The 16,864-nt window shown below is 43.4% G+C and overlaps 1 protein-coding gene across 1 annotated transcript in view; it reads right to left on the bottom strand.

Moving 5' to 3' along the window:
• Window positions 1-263: 263 nt before the first annotated feature.
• The window catches only part of METTL16 (methyltransferase 16, RNA N6-adenosine), a 197,993-nt gene continuing 181,392 nt past the window's right edge, over window positions 264-16,864 (bottom strand). Inside the window, exons 9-10 of the mRNA XM_082247010.1 lie at window positions 2,387-2,560; window positions 264-1,054 (exon numbers count right to left, since the gene is read on the bottom strand). Coding sequence (XP_082103136.1) covers window positions 434-1,054; window positions 2,387-2,560 — 795 coding nt within the window. The 3' untranslated portion in view covers window positions 264-433. The remainder of the gene's footprint in view (window positions 1,055-2,386; window positions 2,561-16,864) is intronic.

Below are 16,864 nucleotides of genomic sequence, written 5' to 3'. Positions count from 1 at the left end.
CCTGGGCTGGCTTACAGTCCAATCCACCTGAACAAACTTTCTGGGTCAATCAATGGAAGAGAAAAAAATAAAAATTCTTGAAACTAATTTTAAGCACCTGTACTGGCCAAGGGTTCCACTCCGAACTCCAACAATTTATACCTCAAAACTACTATTTTAAATAGAATATTTTAAAATGACAACTTTTTTGAGCATATTTTTACAGCTTCTAAGAATTAAGAGACCACAAACATGTGATTATAACAAGTGATGCTTGGTTCATCTGCTAGAATCACATAGCATGTGGCAGAAATTGATCTTTATTTCCTACAAACTGAAGACCATGAGAAGTATAAAAGTATTGGTGTGGATGACAAAACAGAATTTAATAATTGCATAAAAATGTCAAAAATTAAGAAAAAATGTATTATTTCATGGATTGGGGATAAACAAACTAGCTGCTTGCAAGTCTACAGAGTTGATTGCGTAGGTAGGTGCACAGCTGGTTCATTAAGTCCTTGTTTTGTCCCTCTACCCAGAACATTTCAACCAACACATTAGGAGCCTCCTTCTTTACATTCAGCAAGCATTTGAAAAGAAAAGGAGAACGATTGCCCTGAACTGGCTGTGACCCCTCTCCTGTAGCCTGGTCCAGTTCTACAGAGGAATCATGATCATCAGTTTCAGTATTCTTAGAGCGAGAGGTATCCTTGGCTTCTTCAGATAATGTCAAGGTCTCCTCAATAGACTCTGGATTTGTATCTTCTGGATGTGTCATGGGGTCTGGATCGGAGGATGCAGATGTTGATTTGCTGAAGTCTGGAGTAGATTTACTTTTCTCCTCAGGGGTTCTGGATGCTTCTGGTGTTTGGACAGCTTGTCGTGAATCTTCCTTTATTGTTGGTTTCTCTACCTTACTTATGTGCATGAAATCCTCCTTAGGAGCACGAGGCAACTCTCTAAGCTGTCTCATTTGGTTCCTTTTCTTTCTGCGGTTATGGACCCAGGAGTTTTCAATTGCTGTAAGAAATAAGCTCTCTTCTTCTTTCCCACAAGACATAGGTTTATGCTCAACCTGTCAGATAAAGAAAATCAGGTTTAAATAGCTTGACACACAATCCTAATTTGATACTTTATCCACCCCTGAAATACACCCAACAGTGGTGCACCTAAACTGACAGTCATCCATAAGTTATTCTTCTCCCTATTAAGTTTTTTTTTTTTACAGCTCTGAGAACACAACATTGGTGGTCTGACTGGAGTTTTGTTCAGACAGATTTTATAAGGTTTTATCCTTTCAAAACTCTAGTTACTACATTTGTATTATTTGAAACTGATGCCTTACATCATTTTTGTTATCTTTACAACAAACATTTAATACATGGGTGTCCAAACTTTTGGCTTCTCTCGGCCACATTGAGTGTAGAGAAATTTTCTCGGGCTGCATATAAAATATATACTATAGTTAAGGTATATAAGTAATAAAATGCCACCGCGCCCTTCCCACGCCGCCGCACCCCCCCCCGCACTAATTTAACACAACTAGAGGATGATCAAATGAAATGGAATCAGTATACAGAGGTTTACTTCTGAGAGATATTAAAGAAACCCTCTAACCATCATGACCACTTCAGTGATTTGAAGTGGTCATGGTGGTAAGAAACACTGCACATGCTCCCCCCCCCCCCTTTCAAGGCAGCCTCTGCCTACCGTTAGTTGGAAGCCGCTGTGGCCATGCCCCCGACCTGACTTCCTTCCTCCCCAGCAAAAAAAATAAAAAATTGTCAGGAGGCAGTGGGCCGCATTGCCTGGGGTTCTGGGCCGCAGGTTGGACATGCCTGATTTAATACATGACTAAGGGAGTAAAAATATATGAAAAGGAACCAAGAGCTGCACCTGCAGACTCAAAAGAATACAAAATATTTTTTCTCTTTTAGATGATAATATTGTTAAACTGAAAAAAAAAAAAAAAAACACGTTCATCAGGATTAAAAGAGAAAGACAACCAAAAATAAAAATTTCCTCCAGGCATAGAGCACTCTCTAGTTTTCTGCAACATTTGCACTAAGAATAATATGTACTATGAATACTTATTTATTCACAAGGTGATCATATCCACCTAAACGTGAACACATTTAGTTTGCTTAATATTTCATCATAGCTGAAGTTCTTCATGCACCTAATTAAATGCATTACTGTTCTCAGTATACTGAACTGCATATTCACAAGCGTGGGTCTTACTAATGCTTTCTACACAGGCAAAATTGTTTCTCTCTTCTTTATTGTATTAGAAAAAAAGGAATAGAATCAATCTATTGTGATTGTTCTGAAAGCTGCAGCTTGGCACTGGATGCTGTTATTATGACTACTTCTTTTCTTGCTCACAGCTGTCCACAGAGGTTTTCACCTTTAGATCTGTAAGAATCTTCTTCAGAAAGCCTGTGACTACAGCCACATAGCTGGGAGTTGGGTCCTGGGTGCCATTTAATTTCTCCTTCAGCATTAGCACGGTGGTCTCCAGCATAGTAAAAAACATGGGCTTGCGTGGTTTCTCCAATTTTCTTTTTTTGGAGGGTGGAGCCTGGAAATGAAAATCAGAAAAACCATTTAAAAACTACCAGTTTTTATAGAAGTTCTCAGATAACAAAAGGGAAACATGAAAAAGTATTTACCTTTAAAAAGAAATGGTTTACATTCTTTCAAGTGTAAAAAATTGATAAAGATAGCAGTACAATTTTTTCAAGTGTGAAAACTGATGAAGATAGCAGTACTATTGTTTTCTATGAGTGAACAGCTGTAAAAGAGCCACTAGATGGTGCCAAAGGAAAGCCTACCAAATGCATGCGTGTCTTTCTCCACCCAATGCTTGCTCACAAACAAAATACTGCTATAAACTGCAGATATTTACACTATATACAGAAAGCCATACATGTCTAAATACATTTTGTGTTATAAACTAACACCATGAGTATAATGTATATGAACAGATAGGAAATGTCCATGAAAAAAAACCTAAATAATTGGGCAGTTATCCTTGCTCTGTTAAAGTGAATTATGTACTTTACATTTTAATCCGAACCACAGGCCACTATTACACAAACACAGCAGGTTTTTGCACATGGCCACTTATTTCAGTCCCATGTAGACAGAAAAACATCCTGTGCCTTGTCTGCTGGAAATTTTACATATTTATAGTCTGTCATTTTCTATCAATGATGTGCACAACACCACCTAGAGGCGCACTCAGCTAGGTTAACAAAAAGTCCATCAAGTTCTGCCATGAAAAAATCCATCAGTGGTTGTCAGTGTGTAAGCTTATTAAGGGCCTTGACTGAGGTCCCCGACATCACCAAAGGGTCACACAATCTTCATTATATGTAATGCTAGAGATGGCATTACAGCCAGATATTGCAATCATACTATAGGAAATGATGGTCAGAGACTGTGGATGTGCTTTAGGCTTCATTGGAGGCTGAAGACAGTGAGAGACTTGGTATGTGCTAGTGCTATTTTCTTTTACAAATCAAGAATACTCCCACTATATGGGTCTCATGCCAAGTTCCCAATGACCAAGGGCTTTTACTTCTAGTTGCTTCACCCTCTCAAAGATTTGTCCAATTAGCACCAATAAGGGGAAAAGTCCCTTTCTATCACTTGTTGCAATTTGAAAATTACCCAGGTTCAATGTTCTAATATGTAATAATTATCTAAGATTAAGTAGAAATCTATATTTTGTATTTTTAGAGAAACCCTTTTGGAGAAGAAATCCAATGAAAATGCTAAAATCATTTCCTGTGGAACACAGTTGAAAACGTTTAATATCTATCCAAGGTAATAATTTCATCCTTTATCTCCTCTATTTATGAGCAAAAAACATTAGTTCAGGGCTCGACAAATCCCAGACAACAGGTCGCAATTGTGACTAGAAATGGCATCCTGGGCATCTGTCAGCCCTGGTGTAGCATGAAGGAGCTGCCGGGCGCAACGGGAGTCACTGCGCTGGCCTCCTGGGAACACTCCTGTCATTGCCAGGCAGCCAGCAGGTGTCACTATATCACGTGCGTGCATTAAGCCAAGGTTGTAAAGGGGCAGTGAGTTGATGAACATCAATGAACATCACTGCAGCCTCATCTGTGCCCACCAGTGCTGCCTCATCAGTGCATATCAATGCACATTAGTGCAGCTTTTCAAAATTTGCAGTCTTTTTTCATGTATTTAGCAAAAAAAAAAAGAAAAAGTGTGATTCATAAATTATAAGAAATTCATTTGGGTACAGTGCTGCATGACTGAATAAATGTCATTCAAAGTGTGACAGAGCTGAAACCTCTGCATGAGGCCGGGGGATGGAAACGGGCGGCGGGTTAAGGTAGGAGGGGGGCGGGACTGTGAAGGGTGGGTTAGAGGTTATGCAGGGCTGTAGGATGGGTGAGTCAGGGGAAGAGCAGAGCCCCTAGCAGAAAGCGTCTGTGTCCCCATGGCAGTGGGGACTCTAGCCTCCCACTCTGGGCTCCTGGAGCTCCTCTTACAGTGGCTCTGAATCAGGTTTGGGCAACCCGGGAGCTCACTACCCCCTGGACATCCCGGAGCTGATGCGGCCAGCTATCAGTGGAGCCTCGTCAGTGCAGCCCCATCAGTGCATCCTTATCAGTGCCTATCTGTACAGCCCCGTCAGTGGCCACTGATGTGCAGCCTAATCAGTGTCACTGATGCGCACTGATGAAGAGGCACTGATGAGACTGCACATCAGTGCAGCCTCATCAGTGCCCATCAATACACATTAGTGCAGTCTCATCAGTGCCCATCAATGAACATTAATGCAGCCTCATCAGTGCAGCTTTTCAAAATGTGCAGTCTTTTTTTATTTTTCATGTATTTAGCAAAAATATAAGGACAAGTGGTGATTAAATACCACCAAAAGAAGCTCTACTTGTGTGAAAAAAAATATAAGAATTTAATTTGGGTAGTTTTGCATAACTGAGTATTTGTCATTCATAGTGTGACAGAGCCAAAAGCTGAAAATTGGCCTGGGTAGGAAGGGGGGTGAAAGTAACCAGTAGGCAGATGGTTAAAAAAACAAAACTGTCTCCTAACTTTTTAAGCTGGCTCTTAAATTCAAAGCAAATTTGTCAAGCCTGGCATTAGTTTATTTAATTTTTTTTACATAGCTGAGGTCCTCCATGTCCCTAATTCATGTACTGTAGCTGCTGTCCCTTCACCTTGACCAGTTCCTTTTTCTGAACTGGTACCCAAAACTTGAGTATGCACTGTAGGTGAGGGCTTACTAATGCTTTGTGTAGGGAAAACATTGTCTTTTTCTGTGGAGTTTCTCCTAATACAAGAGAGTATATTGTTGGCTTTAGAAACTGCATATTGGCATTTCATGCTATCGTTATGTATAATATTTATAAAGGATGTCCAGCTCTTTCTTCAGAAATAATTTACTCAATTTTACCCATGACTCTACATTCATTTACAATGAGCTTACGTCAAAATGCCAAAACTTTGCTTTGCATGGGATTTCGTTAAAACCCCTGTCAGGTTCTTACGGCCAGAGCTCGTATGTCATGAGGTTGAAGGGGTTATATCAGCAGATACAGGCATCATCCCAGTATCTTTTTTTTTTTTTTCAGCCTGCAATGCTGTTTAATGTAAAAGCAGTTATAGCGGCTAATTAACCGCTGGATCGCTTTTACAGGAAGTGGAAGGAGGTCCTTCCACCACCTTCCTGGGCTTTCCATTCCCATTATTTAAAGCGCCCCCATTCCCACGTGCTTACATGCAAAAGCTAACCCACGCATTGGTCTCGCACTGATACATAAACAGCGATTGCACCACATGTGCAGTATGATATCACGGATGAGCAATCGCGGCAATAATTCTAGCACCAGACCTCCGGTGTAAATCTAAAGTGGGAACCTGTGAAGGCTTTTAAAGCGTCACATATGGATAATTTATTGTACTGTAGTTTGTCACCATTCCACGGACATGTGCAATTTTAGAGTGACATGTTTGGTATCTATTTACTTGGTGTAACATCATCTTATGTATTTTACAAAAAAAAAAATTGGGTATTGTGTGCACTAAAATTCATTAAAAAGTGTTTTTTTCCCCCAAAAAAATTGCATTTCAAAAACCGCTGCGCAAATACCATGTCATGTTGCAAAACCCACCCTTTTATTCTCTAAAGCCTCTGCTTAAAAATATATTTAATATTTGGGGCTTCTAAATTTTATAGAAAAAAAAAATGTAGATTTTTTACATATATGAGAAGTCTCAGAATTGGTTAGAGGCTGAATTTGTTATTTTCCTTTTTTGGGAGCATAGTGGTAGGGCTAAAACCCCTGTCAAATTTGTTGTCTGTTGCAGATTATCCCTCACTTTCTGTCTGGTAAAAAGTTGTCATTTGGACAGGAAGTAAGGATTAGGGCTCATGTACACAGGGCAGTTGAAAACCTTTTCTAAATGCTGGAAACGGACAGCTGGAAACAGACAATGAAAAACCTCCATTTTACAGCGTTTACATACACGAGTTTAGAAGCACTTATCAGCATTTGAGGTTAGAAGCGCTTTTTAAAGAGAACCCCAGGAGACCCTCCAAAATGTCCACAATGCATGGAAAACAAGTAAATTATTAAGGATTTCAGCCATTCTGTGAGAGAAGAGAGATCAGCAGCAGAGAAAGAGAGAACAGTGTAATGGTCTTATTTTTTTGTGTTTTCACTATGGATCCCATCATGAGCATGTGTGAGGAAATGCTCCTGATGTTTGTTTCTGAGGCTCCAAAGACATAGAAAATTGCGGGAGAGGACCAAATCTCGTTGCTACTGGACTCATCCATTGATGCAGGCAACAGCGTGGTGTGAAAATGGGATTTTTGTACTTACCGTAAAACAGTTAATCGACGGACACAGCACTCCATAAATCTTAACTAGTGGGTTATATTGCCTCCTCCAGGAGTAGGACTAGGCAGAACAAAAAACACCTGGCTACGCCCATGGGCCGTCCTCAGCTGGTATATAACCCCCCTCTCTGCTTTGGGTATTCAGTTTAGTAGCAAGCACTATTAGAAGTATCAGAACTCCATAGAGGGGTGGGTGCTGTGTCCGTCGATGAACTCATAGAAATGGATTTTACAGTAAGTACAAAAATCCCATTTTCTCTTTCGTTCATCAACAGGCACAGCGCTCCATAAATCATAACTAGTGGGACGTTCAAAAGCAGTGTCAAAATGAAAATGAGGGGTGGGGAAAATAACCGAAGGCTAAAAATAAGAGCCCTTAACCAGGACACAGAAGCCTTAACCAGGTCACAGGAGCCCCGTCTGAAAAATAAAGGTTTAAAGAAAAAACACCCCTCAAGAGGGAACAGCCCCTCTTAAAAGCAGCCTGGAAAACCTTGCGGCCAAAAGAAGCATCTGCAGATGCCAAAGTATGTAGCTTATAGAATTTTGTGTAGGTATGCACCGACGACCAAGTGGCCGCCTTGCAAACTTGGGATATTGAAGCCTGATGACGGAAGGCCAAGAAGCATTCAGCACCCGAGTAGAATGCGCCATCACAGGGAAAGGTGGAACCTGACCTTTAATGGAATAGGTCTGAGTCACTGTCTGTCTGATCCATCTGGAGATGGTAGCTTAAGAAGCGGCCAGCCCTTTTCTTGGTCCGTCCGTACAACAAAAAGCAAGTCTGACCTCCGAAAAGACTCAGTAGCTACCAGATACACCCGAATCCCACGAACCACATCCAAAGTATGCAAAGCAAATTTCTTGGGATGAGCCGGCTTGGGACACAAGGAAGGCAACACAATGTCCTCAATGAAATGGAAGTCAGAGACAACTTCGGGCAGGAATGATGGACAGGGATTAAGAACCACTTTATCCCTATGGACCACCATATAGGGACTGCAACAGGATAATGCCGCCAACTCCTATACCCTGCGAGCCAAAGAAATAGCCACCAAGAATGTCACACTAAATTTAAATCCCATGGCAGCAAAATATACTGTACAGGTGGAGCCACATGTCGAACCCCCTGGATGAAGACACAAACTAAAGAGTGTGTGGCCAGGGGTCGCTGAAAGAAAATTGCCAAGGCAGACACCTGGCCCTTGATGGTACTCAGGGCCAACTTCTGATCAACGCCCTGTTGAAGAAAGGTTAAGATCCGAGCTACAGAAAAGGATCGAGGATGAGCGCCAATCGACTCGCACCAAGAAATGTAAGCTTTCCACATACAATGGTATATCTTGCTGGAAGATGAATTCCTCGCCTTCACCATAGTAGGGATCACTGATCCAGACAAACCTCTATTCCTCAGTACATGGCTTTCAATAGCTAAGCCATTAAAACCAGCGACTGAAAAGCAGGATGGCTGGAAGATCCTCGCTCTTGATTCCTTGCAGGAACTGCGGAAGAAGTCTGAGCCGAGGATGATGCTGGCCTTACCATGGCCCTTGGACGCCTGCGGCGTCTGTCAGAGGACCCCGTGATCACGCCACGAACTATGGTAACTGTCTTGAAGGTGGATACCACCACACTCAGAACCTGTATGCAAATCGAGAGAGAGAGAATGGTCTGTGTGACAGCAGCAGGAGAATCAGGGCCTGTGGTTTGACCAGGGAAGGACCACCCTGGTCTTAATTAAAATCAGACCTAGGTAAATCAATCCCCTGGACAGGGATAGGGGGGACCTTAGGTAGTTCAGACAACACCTGAACCTTTGCAGGAATTAAATCCGCACAAGGAGACTCAGGACCTGAAAAATCCAAAAAGGACAAGCTTTGTCCCTCTTTCTGGGTACCCCCAAAATAAACCTTTTGCGTCCCCAAGGAAGTCCACAGGACTGGAAACCAGCGAATATGTCCCACCACCCCAATAATGGGTGAGGGCAAACCTTCCTGCTGAAGGGGTCTTGTCTGCGAGTCCAGAGAAGCTAGCTCTATGCTTACCAGACCAAGGTTACTTAGAACCTACCGGGGAAGACTTAAAAGATATATTTCCCTTATTCTGCGTCCCAGAAGCACAAAGTAATTGTCTATGGGTTGAAAAGGAGGGCCCCCCGTCTGCAGGCAGATCAATGAGAGCTTTCTTAGAGGCTTGGTCCGCGGACCGATTCTTAAGCCACAGCACGCGTCTAATCACCACAGCTGAAATAGAAAGTTTGGACAGCACAGGAGCTGTATCCAAAGCTGCATCACAAATAAACTGTAGCCCATGGACCACCTGGTCCGCTAAATCAACATAAGCAGCAGGGACCTGCTCACCCCCCCAGGCACTGGCGCAAATGCTTGGCCCATTCAGCTAGGGTCTGAGACACCAGGGCTGAAGCAAATATTGGCCGCAATGCCGAACCAGTCATAGTAAACATGCTTCGTGCCACAACCCCTCCCGATTGTCGCCTGACACCCGAGATCGCTCCCCGCTGAGAGAGAACGGCCAGCTGTTGTAAACACAGCTGGCCGTTATCCCTGGAATGATCAGAGAGAGCCCCTGTGATCCTTTCTCTATGATCATTTCACAAGCCACGCCCCCCACAGTTAGAATCACTCCTCTAGGCTCACATTTAAACCCTTGATCACCCACAATATTAACCCCCTTCCCTGCCAGTGTCATTATTACAGTAACAGTGCATATTTATAGCACTGATTGATTACTGTAGTAATGTCACTGGTCCCCCCCAAAAGTGTCAAAAATGTCAGTTAGGGGTCCGATCTGTCCGCAGCAATGTCGCAGTCCCGTTAAAAAACGCAGATCCCCGCCATTACTAGTAAAAAAAAAAAACAATATAAATTACATAAATCTTTCCCGTAGTTAGTAGACGCGATAACTTTTGCGCAAACCAATCAAAATACGCTTATTGTGATTTTTTTTTTTTTTTTTTACCAAAAATATGTAGCAGAAAACAAATGGGCCTAAAATGTTAAAAAAATTTAGATTTTAAATTTTTTTTTGAGAATGTTATATAGCAGAAAGTGAAAAATATTGTTTTTTTTTTTTTTCAGAATTGTCACTCTTTTTTTGTTTATAGCGCAAAAAATAAAAATCGCACAGGTGATAAAATACCACCAACTCTATTTGTGGGAAAAAAAGGACATAAATTTTATTTGGGTACAGCGGCGCACGACCGCGTAATTGTCCATTAAAATAACGCAGTGCCGAATCGCAAAATATGGCCTGGTGGGAAAATCTTTCGGTCCAGAAGTGGTTAAGGGTCACTCCTCAAAAGGGTAACGTACAGAAAAATGTTTGGGGACCACAAACTGTAATTTTGGTTGTTCCCATTCCTTACAGGAGAACTTGACCAAATAAGGCAGATAAGGAAACACCATTGGAGTATGATGCGACTTGTGTGTACCAAACAACACAGCCACGTCCTTGGCTACATCAGCCGCATCCTCCATGTTTAAAGTCTCACGCCCTACAGTTATAGGTGCGTCTATCAGCGGCTTTTCATTCGCTGCTGCGACCATGGAGGAATCATCCTCACTATTGGATGGATCTGGGGGTGTGATATTAAGCCCCCCCTGGACGGGCCACGTCTACGACAGCATCGGGTTCAGAATCAGAGGAGACAGACCGAGCAGGGGAAGGCGGGGGACGCTTCCTCCTGGGCTTTTGCACACATGCCACTACCACTAAGGACTGCAGGACCGGCGTCAGTGCAACGATGGGAAGCTGAGGTTCTGAGGGACCTGCCACCTCCATGAGGGGGTCAGTGGGGGAGACATGACCCTGAGGTTCCATAGGGAAAGGAAGACCTTGCAGTACAAGAACAATCTTTTTGGCACCATTAAAGGATCCCCGCCAAGGCTCAGGGTACCTATCAGCAGAGGGAGAGATAACAAGGAGCCCTAAAGACTCACCCTACCGACTGGAGGAGCGCTGGGAATTCAAACCCAGCATCATCATGGACGCACAGGAAGAGGAAATTAAGGAGGAAGAAGAGGAGCTACGAGTCTTCAGTCCTCCAGCATCCCTGTGACATCATCCACTACACAAACATGGCCGCCAACCAGAGACCAGCTGGACTAAAGGAACATGGTCCCTGTGACATCATTTGGCTAAACAAACATGGCCGCCAACCTGGGACCAGCCCAGACTAAGGGAAAATGGCCCCCATCAGCTACACTGAAGCATGCTGCCAGGATCTTTCCTGCACCCTCTGCAATGCTGCATCCTCTGCAGGGGGACCGCCCCTGAAGGTAGGGCATGTGTTTAGGGGAGACTCTGCTGTGCACTCTGCACCAGTCTCTGCACTGGGACCCCCCTGCATTATACCCACACTGCAAACAGCAGTGCATGCACCTAGGGGTCTCCTACACTGGGACCCCTCCTGACTACCAGGGCGGGACATACACTATCCCAGGACCCTTACAGAGTGGGGATAGCTGGGGGGGGGGGGGAGCCCAGGGGTCTCTGCTGCATTCTCTGTTCTGGGACCCCCCACCAGACTCCAGATCGAGACAAGGAGGAAAGGGAGTGGGGGAAGCCCAGCTCAGTGAGAGATTTAAGGATGGGAAGAGGTCCGACTTTCCCTGGAGGTTACCCGCATCACCCTCAAAGAGAAAGGGGAGATGGGGCACCGTACTTACCCTTCCATGGTGCTGGTAACACTCCAGACAGAACTCCTCCCCACCGAATTAGGGGAGCTATCAGCCAAGGGACCGTTGCAACTCCGACCCAAGCCCGGTTGTATGCAACCCTGCGAGACGTTTAACTCGCGGGCCAGCCTCTGTCTGTGAGGCTATGTCCCAGCCCATCTAGCTCGTAGCTGCGGTCTGCATGCGCTCGCTGTCTGGTCTGGGGGGACCACTAAATCTAGATTATCCAGCCAATCGCCCAGCCTGGCAGTTGGTTGTAGATCTCCCGAGAGAAAAAACAAAAAAGATGTAAGGAAGGAGATAGTTGCTATGACCAGAGATCCCAGCCAGGAGCCTAGGTCCTTACTCCTGACTAGATGGATTAAAAACTGGTTACTTAGAGCAGAGAGGGATCGTCCATGGGCATAGCCAGGTGTTTTTTGTTCTGCCTAGTTCTACTCCTGGAGGAGGCAATATAACCCACTAGTTATTTATGGATCGCTGTGTCCGTTGATGAACGAAAGAGAAATTTGTGTTTCTTCAACATTTTTATATGTTCAAAAATTATCAGAGATTTTTTCCTCCCCTTAGAAACGCATGTACATGTACAGAGTCTAGTTCAGGGGCTGCTGAACAAAACGCCCAACTGCTCCTAAACTTTAGTTTAACAGCTGCATTGTACACGAGGCCTAAATCTCATTAATGGAGCACTAGGTAGCAGTAATAACCTTACAGCGATTATAATCCTTCCACACTCCATCCAACCCTAGAAAACAACATTTTTGGCTTTACATATACTTTCTTTCCAATCAACCAGTGTAGATCATCAAATAACTGCATTACTGCAGTGTATGAATACTTACCATCCTCAAAAAACATGCTGCTGCAGGGGACAGCAAGCCAATCTGATCACCGATCCCATCTTTAAAAAAGAGATCCCATGATCAAGCACCTAGACTTGTGAGCAGAATCTACAGAAGCCATTTATCCAAGGAATTTAGGTATTCTGTTGCTCGTTACCTATCCATCCCAGCAAGACTACTAACCACTTAAGGACCAAGCCTACTTCTGATGTTTGTTGCTTACAAGTTAAAATACATATTTTTTTGCAAGAAAATTACTTAGAACCCCCAAACATTTTATATATATATATATATATATATATATATATATATATATATATATATATATATATATATATATATATATATATATATATATTTATAAAGCAAAGACCCTAGAAAATAAAATGGAGATCATTACAATGCTTTACATCACCCTGGATTTGCACAGCAGTCCTACAAATGCAATTTTTTGGGGAAAAAAAATACACTTTTTTGAATGAAAAAAATAAGAAATTAGTAAAATGAACTCAAATTTTTCTATAATGTAAAAGATGATGTTACACCGAGTAAATTGATACCTAACATGTCATGCTTCAAAATTGCGCACGCTCATGGAATGGCGACAAACTATGGTACTTAAAAATCCCCATACGCGATGCTTTTAAAATCTTTACAAATTACCCATTTAGAGTTACAGAAGAGGTTTTGTGCTAGAATTATTGGGCTCACTCTAACAATCGCGGCAATACCTTAAACACTGTATGTGCATATGTGGGCGTGACTTGCATAGGAGTTCGCTTCTGTGCGCGAGCTCGGAGGGACAGGGCGCTTTACATTTTTTTTTTCTTATTTTCATGTCCCTTTAAAAAAAAAAAAAAAAAGTAAATATTTCCTTGTAACAAAAATAAGCAAGACAGGGCATCTGTAATGCAAGATCTGGGGTCAAAAGACCTCAGATCTCTTATATACACTTGAAAGCAAAAAAAATATATTCATTTTACTTTTCTACTAAAAAAATTAATAAATAATAAAAAAAAATGTCCCCTTAAGGCCATTGGGCGGAAGTGACGTCAGACGTTGCTTCGGTCCTCCAGGGGCATAGAGTCGAGTGGGGGCCATCTTGCCTCACTCGACTTCCTGCCCATCACTGCACAGGGTCGTATCGTTTTCGCTGCTACTGACAGCCCCTGGGAAACAACACCCCTCCCGCTGCCCATAAAAGTGATCCGGTGCCAAATCCGCTGCCGGAACCACTTATCAGATTCCAGGATTGCCAGCTGTGTAAAAAAATACTGAGGTTATGGCAGCCACCTGGTATTTAACGTCAAAGTAACGACATACATACACTGTGGGTGGTCCGGAAGTTCATATTTGAGTACAGGCCCTCCGTAATTAACCCTTGAGAGTCAACAGGTTTTTTTTTTGGACTTGAAGGATAAGGGTGTTTTTAGCCAACAATCTTTATCTCACAGATTAGGCCATAGACACATGATAATACAATTTTGAGCTAGTCCACATGCTGAGCAGACACCCCTCTCAAGCCTCACAAAGAAAAATACAAGAAAAGTGAGAAAAGACTGACCCAATAAAATGCTTTGATTCAGGCTGATTTAGTATGACAAATCAAAAAATAAACATGTGATTTTTGTTTTGGTCCTTGAACAAAGAACAGCCTTCAGCGTGGTACACACTATACTTTGATGAGAGAAGAATTCTACTCAATTTCTAAATAAGCTATTGTTAGAAAACCATATTTAGTTTGCAAAATGTTCACGCTGCTTTTAATTTTCCAAGAATGTCCAGGAGGAAATGGGCACGGCAGAGTCAGAACACAATTGTATATTTTTGCTTTCCCCTCTCTTCAGCTGTTCAGACAAGAATGTTTGTTTTCGGTTGGTTCTGCTCCTGTGATGTTGTAGCTACATTCTGTGGTATTGTGGAATGAAGCAGATCTTGGTACTCTGAGTAATGTGCTGCTGTAGCACATTGTAACACAGTCAGGGGTGGAAAGGAGGTAAACTAGAATTAAAGGCAGAACTTTTTTAAAGTATAGAGTAAGAAAGGGTTTTTAACCCCTGGCCCCCTTTTTTTTTTAAACCATCTGTGTCCCATTGGGGGAATTTTCCTTTACATTCTGTCCCCTAACCAAAACAGGAAGCGGAAAAAAATCCCTATAATGTGTGTCCCCATTCAAAGACTTCCCCTCTATTCCTGTTCTAAAGACAACTCAAAATGTAGGATTTTCTTTCACAATTAGTAAAAAAGGTAAACAGGATGAATACGGAGGGTGATCCTATATAACGGGGACACAGACAGCAGCAAAAACCTGATAGGTGTTCTAATCCCTCTACACTCTATCCATTATGCTACTAAAGCAAGAGCTGCCATATTAACCACTTGCGGACCGCCGCACGACTACTGCGGCAGTCAGCCCCCTACAGGCAAAATGACGTAGGGCTACGTCGCTCGCCCACGAGCCTCTAGGGGGCGAGCGCGTGCTGCCGGAGGCGCGCTCCCGTCCCCACTCGTTCACTAACATCCCCGCACGAGTGACCGGCGGCTCCGATGTCCACCGGTCACTCGCAATCTCCTGCTGAAGAGGGAGAAAGGCAGGCGGCTAATGTAAACAAAGCCGCCTGTCATTCTCCCTGGTGTAACTGCAGAGATCATACGATCCTGCTATGTAGGATCGTATGTCTCTGTGGTTACATCACAAGCCACGCCCCCCCCCACAGTTAGAATCACGCCCCTAGGGATACATTTGACCCACTGATCACCAATAAAGTTAACCCCTTCCCTGCCAGTGTCATTTTTACAGTAACAGTGCATATTTATAGCACTGATTACTGTAGTAATGTCACTGGTACCCCCAAAAGTGTCAAAAATGTCAGTCAAGGGTCCGATCTGTCCGCAATGTCGCAGTCCCGCAAAAAAAAATCGCAAACATATGTAGCAGAAAACAAATTGGCCTAAAATGTTACAAAATGTTGATTTTTACATTTTTGGGGGGGAATTTCATATAAAAAAATGTGAAAATATTGTTATTTTTTCAAAACTGTCGCTCTTTTTTTGTTTATAGCGCAAAAAGTAAAAATCGCACAGGTGATCAAATACCACCAAAAGAAAGCTCTGTTTGTGGGAAAGAAAGGACGTCAATTTCATCTGGGTACAGATCGATCAATCAACTTGGTACATTCAGCCCAGTGGGCCGCAAGCTGCAAGCATCTGAGGTGGTGCGGTCATTATTCGGAACTGCCGTGAGCTGCACATGTCCGAACCGCTGCTTTGCCAACTAAGGGGGCCTCCCACCGTGCAGAGAGAGCACTCCAGCTTCCAGAGACTGCCGCAATGGGATTGGGTGAAAGGGTCTTCGTCCCACTTAGCAGCTCTAACTAATGGGTGACTCCCCTTTGCAAATCAAGCCCTGGGGGCATCTTCTCCCTACGTCCATCTGGTTCCTCCAAGTGAACGCAAAAGTGCTCCATTGCTTCCTCTTCCAACTGGAAGCAGAAAACTCCAAGGTCAAAGACATTTTCCATAGTTGTTACCATCACAGACTGCTGACTCGGTTTATACCCCTTTTTACACTGCAAGCGCTTTTAACTCCTCTCCCTGTTCACAGTTACTCCCAACTCCTTGCATGTACCTACACTGCAGACTAAAGAAGTAGCGTAGGGGTTAGTGGAAGGATCCACAGCTGTCATGGTTCATGCTTTCACAAGAGATGTTGTTCATCCCTTAACCACTTGCCGACTGCCTAACGCCGATCTACGTCGGCAGTCAGCCCCTCACAGGCAAAGTGACGTAGGGCTACGTCACTAGCTTGTGAGGGTCTAGGGAGCGAGCGCGCGCCCCCGGAGAGGCGCGCTCCCGCGTGGTCACGGACCCCCCGCGCGTGTGACCAGCGGACCCGATGTCCGCCGGTCACTCGGCGATCGGCGGGGGAGAGGGAGAAAGTCAGGCGGCTTGTGTAAACAAGCCACCTGTCATTCTCCTCGGTGTAAAAACACTGATCACACGGATCTACTATGTAGATCCGTTGATCAGTGTCCTTAGAGCTCAAGCCACAGCCAATCACAGTAGAAAGCACGCCCCTAGGGACACACACAGCCCCTCCCTCCCAAATAAAGTTAACCCCTTCACTACCAGTGTATTTTTACAGTAACAGTGCATATGTATAGCACTGATTACTGTAGAAATGTCACTGGTAACCCCAAAAGTGTCAAAAATGGTCTGTCCGCCCCAATGTCGCAGTACCGCAAAAAAAAAATCGCAGATCGCCGCCATTACGCGTTAAAAAAAAAAACAAAAATGACAAAAATCTTTCCCTTCGTTAGTAAACGCGATAACTTTTGCGCAAACCAATCAAAATACGCTTTTTGCGATTTTTTTTACCAAACATAGGTAGCATAAAACAAATTGGCCGAAAATGTTAAAAATTTTTGATTTTTACATTTTTTTGG

Source organism: Pelophylax lessonae, assembly GCF_965119305.1.
Source record: "Pelophylax lessonae genome assembly, chromosome: 2".
In the NCBI taxonomy this organism is placed as follows: domain Eukaryota; kingdom Metazoa; phylum Chordata; class Amphibia; order Anura; family Ranidae; genus Pelophylax; species Pelophylax lessonae.
The sequence above is the reverse complement of the archived record's forward strand: the minus strand, read 5'-3'. Positions and strand labels throughout refer to the sequence as shown.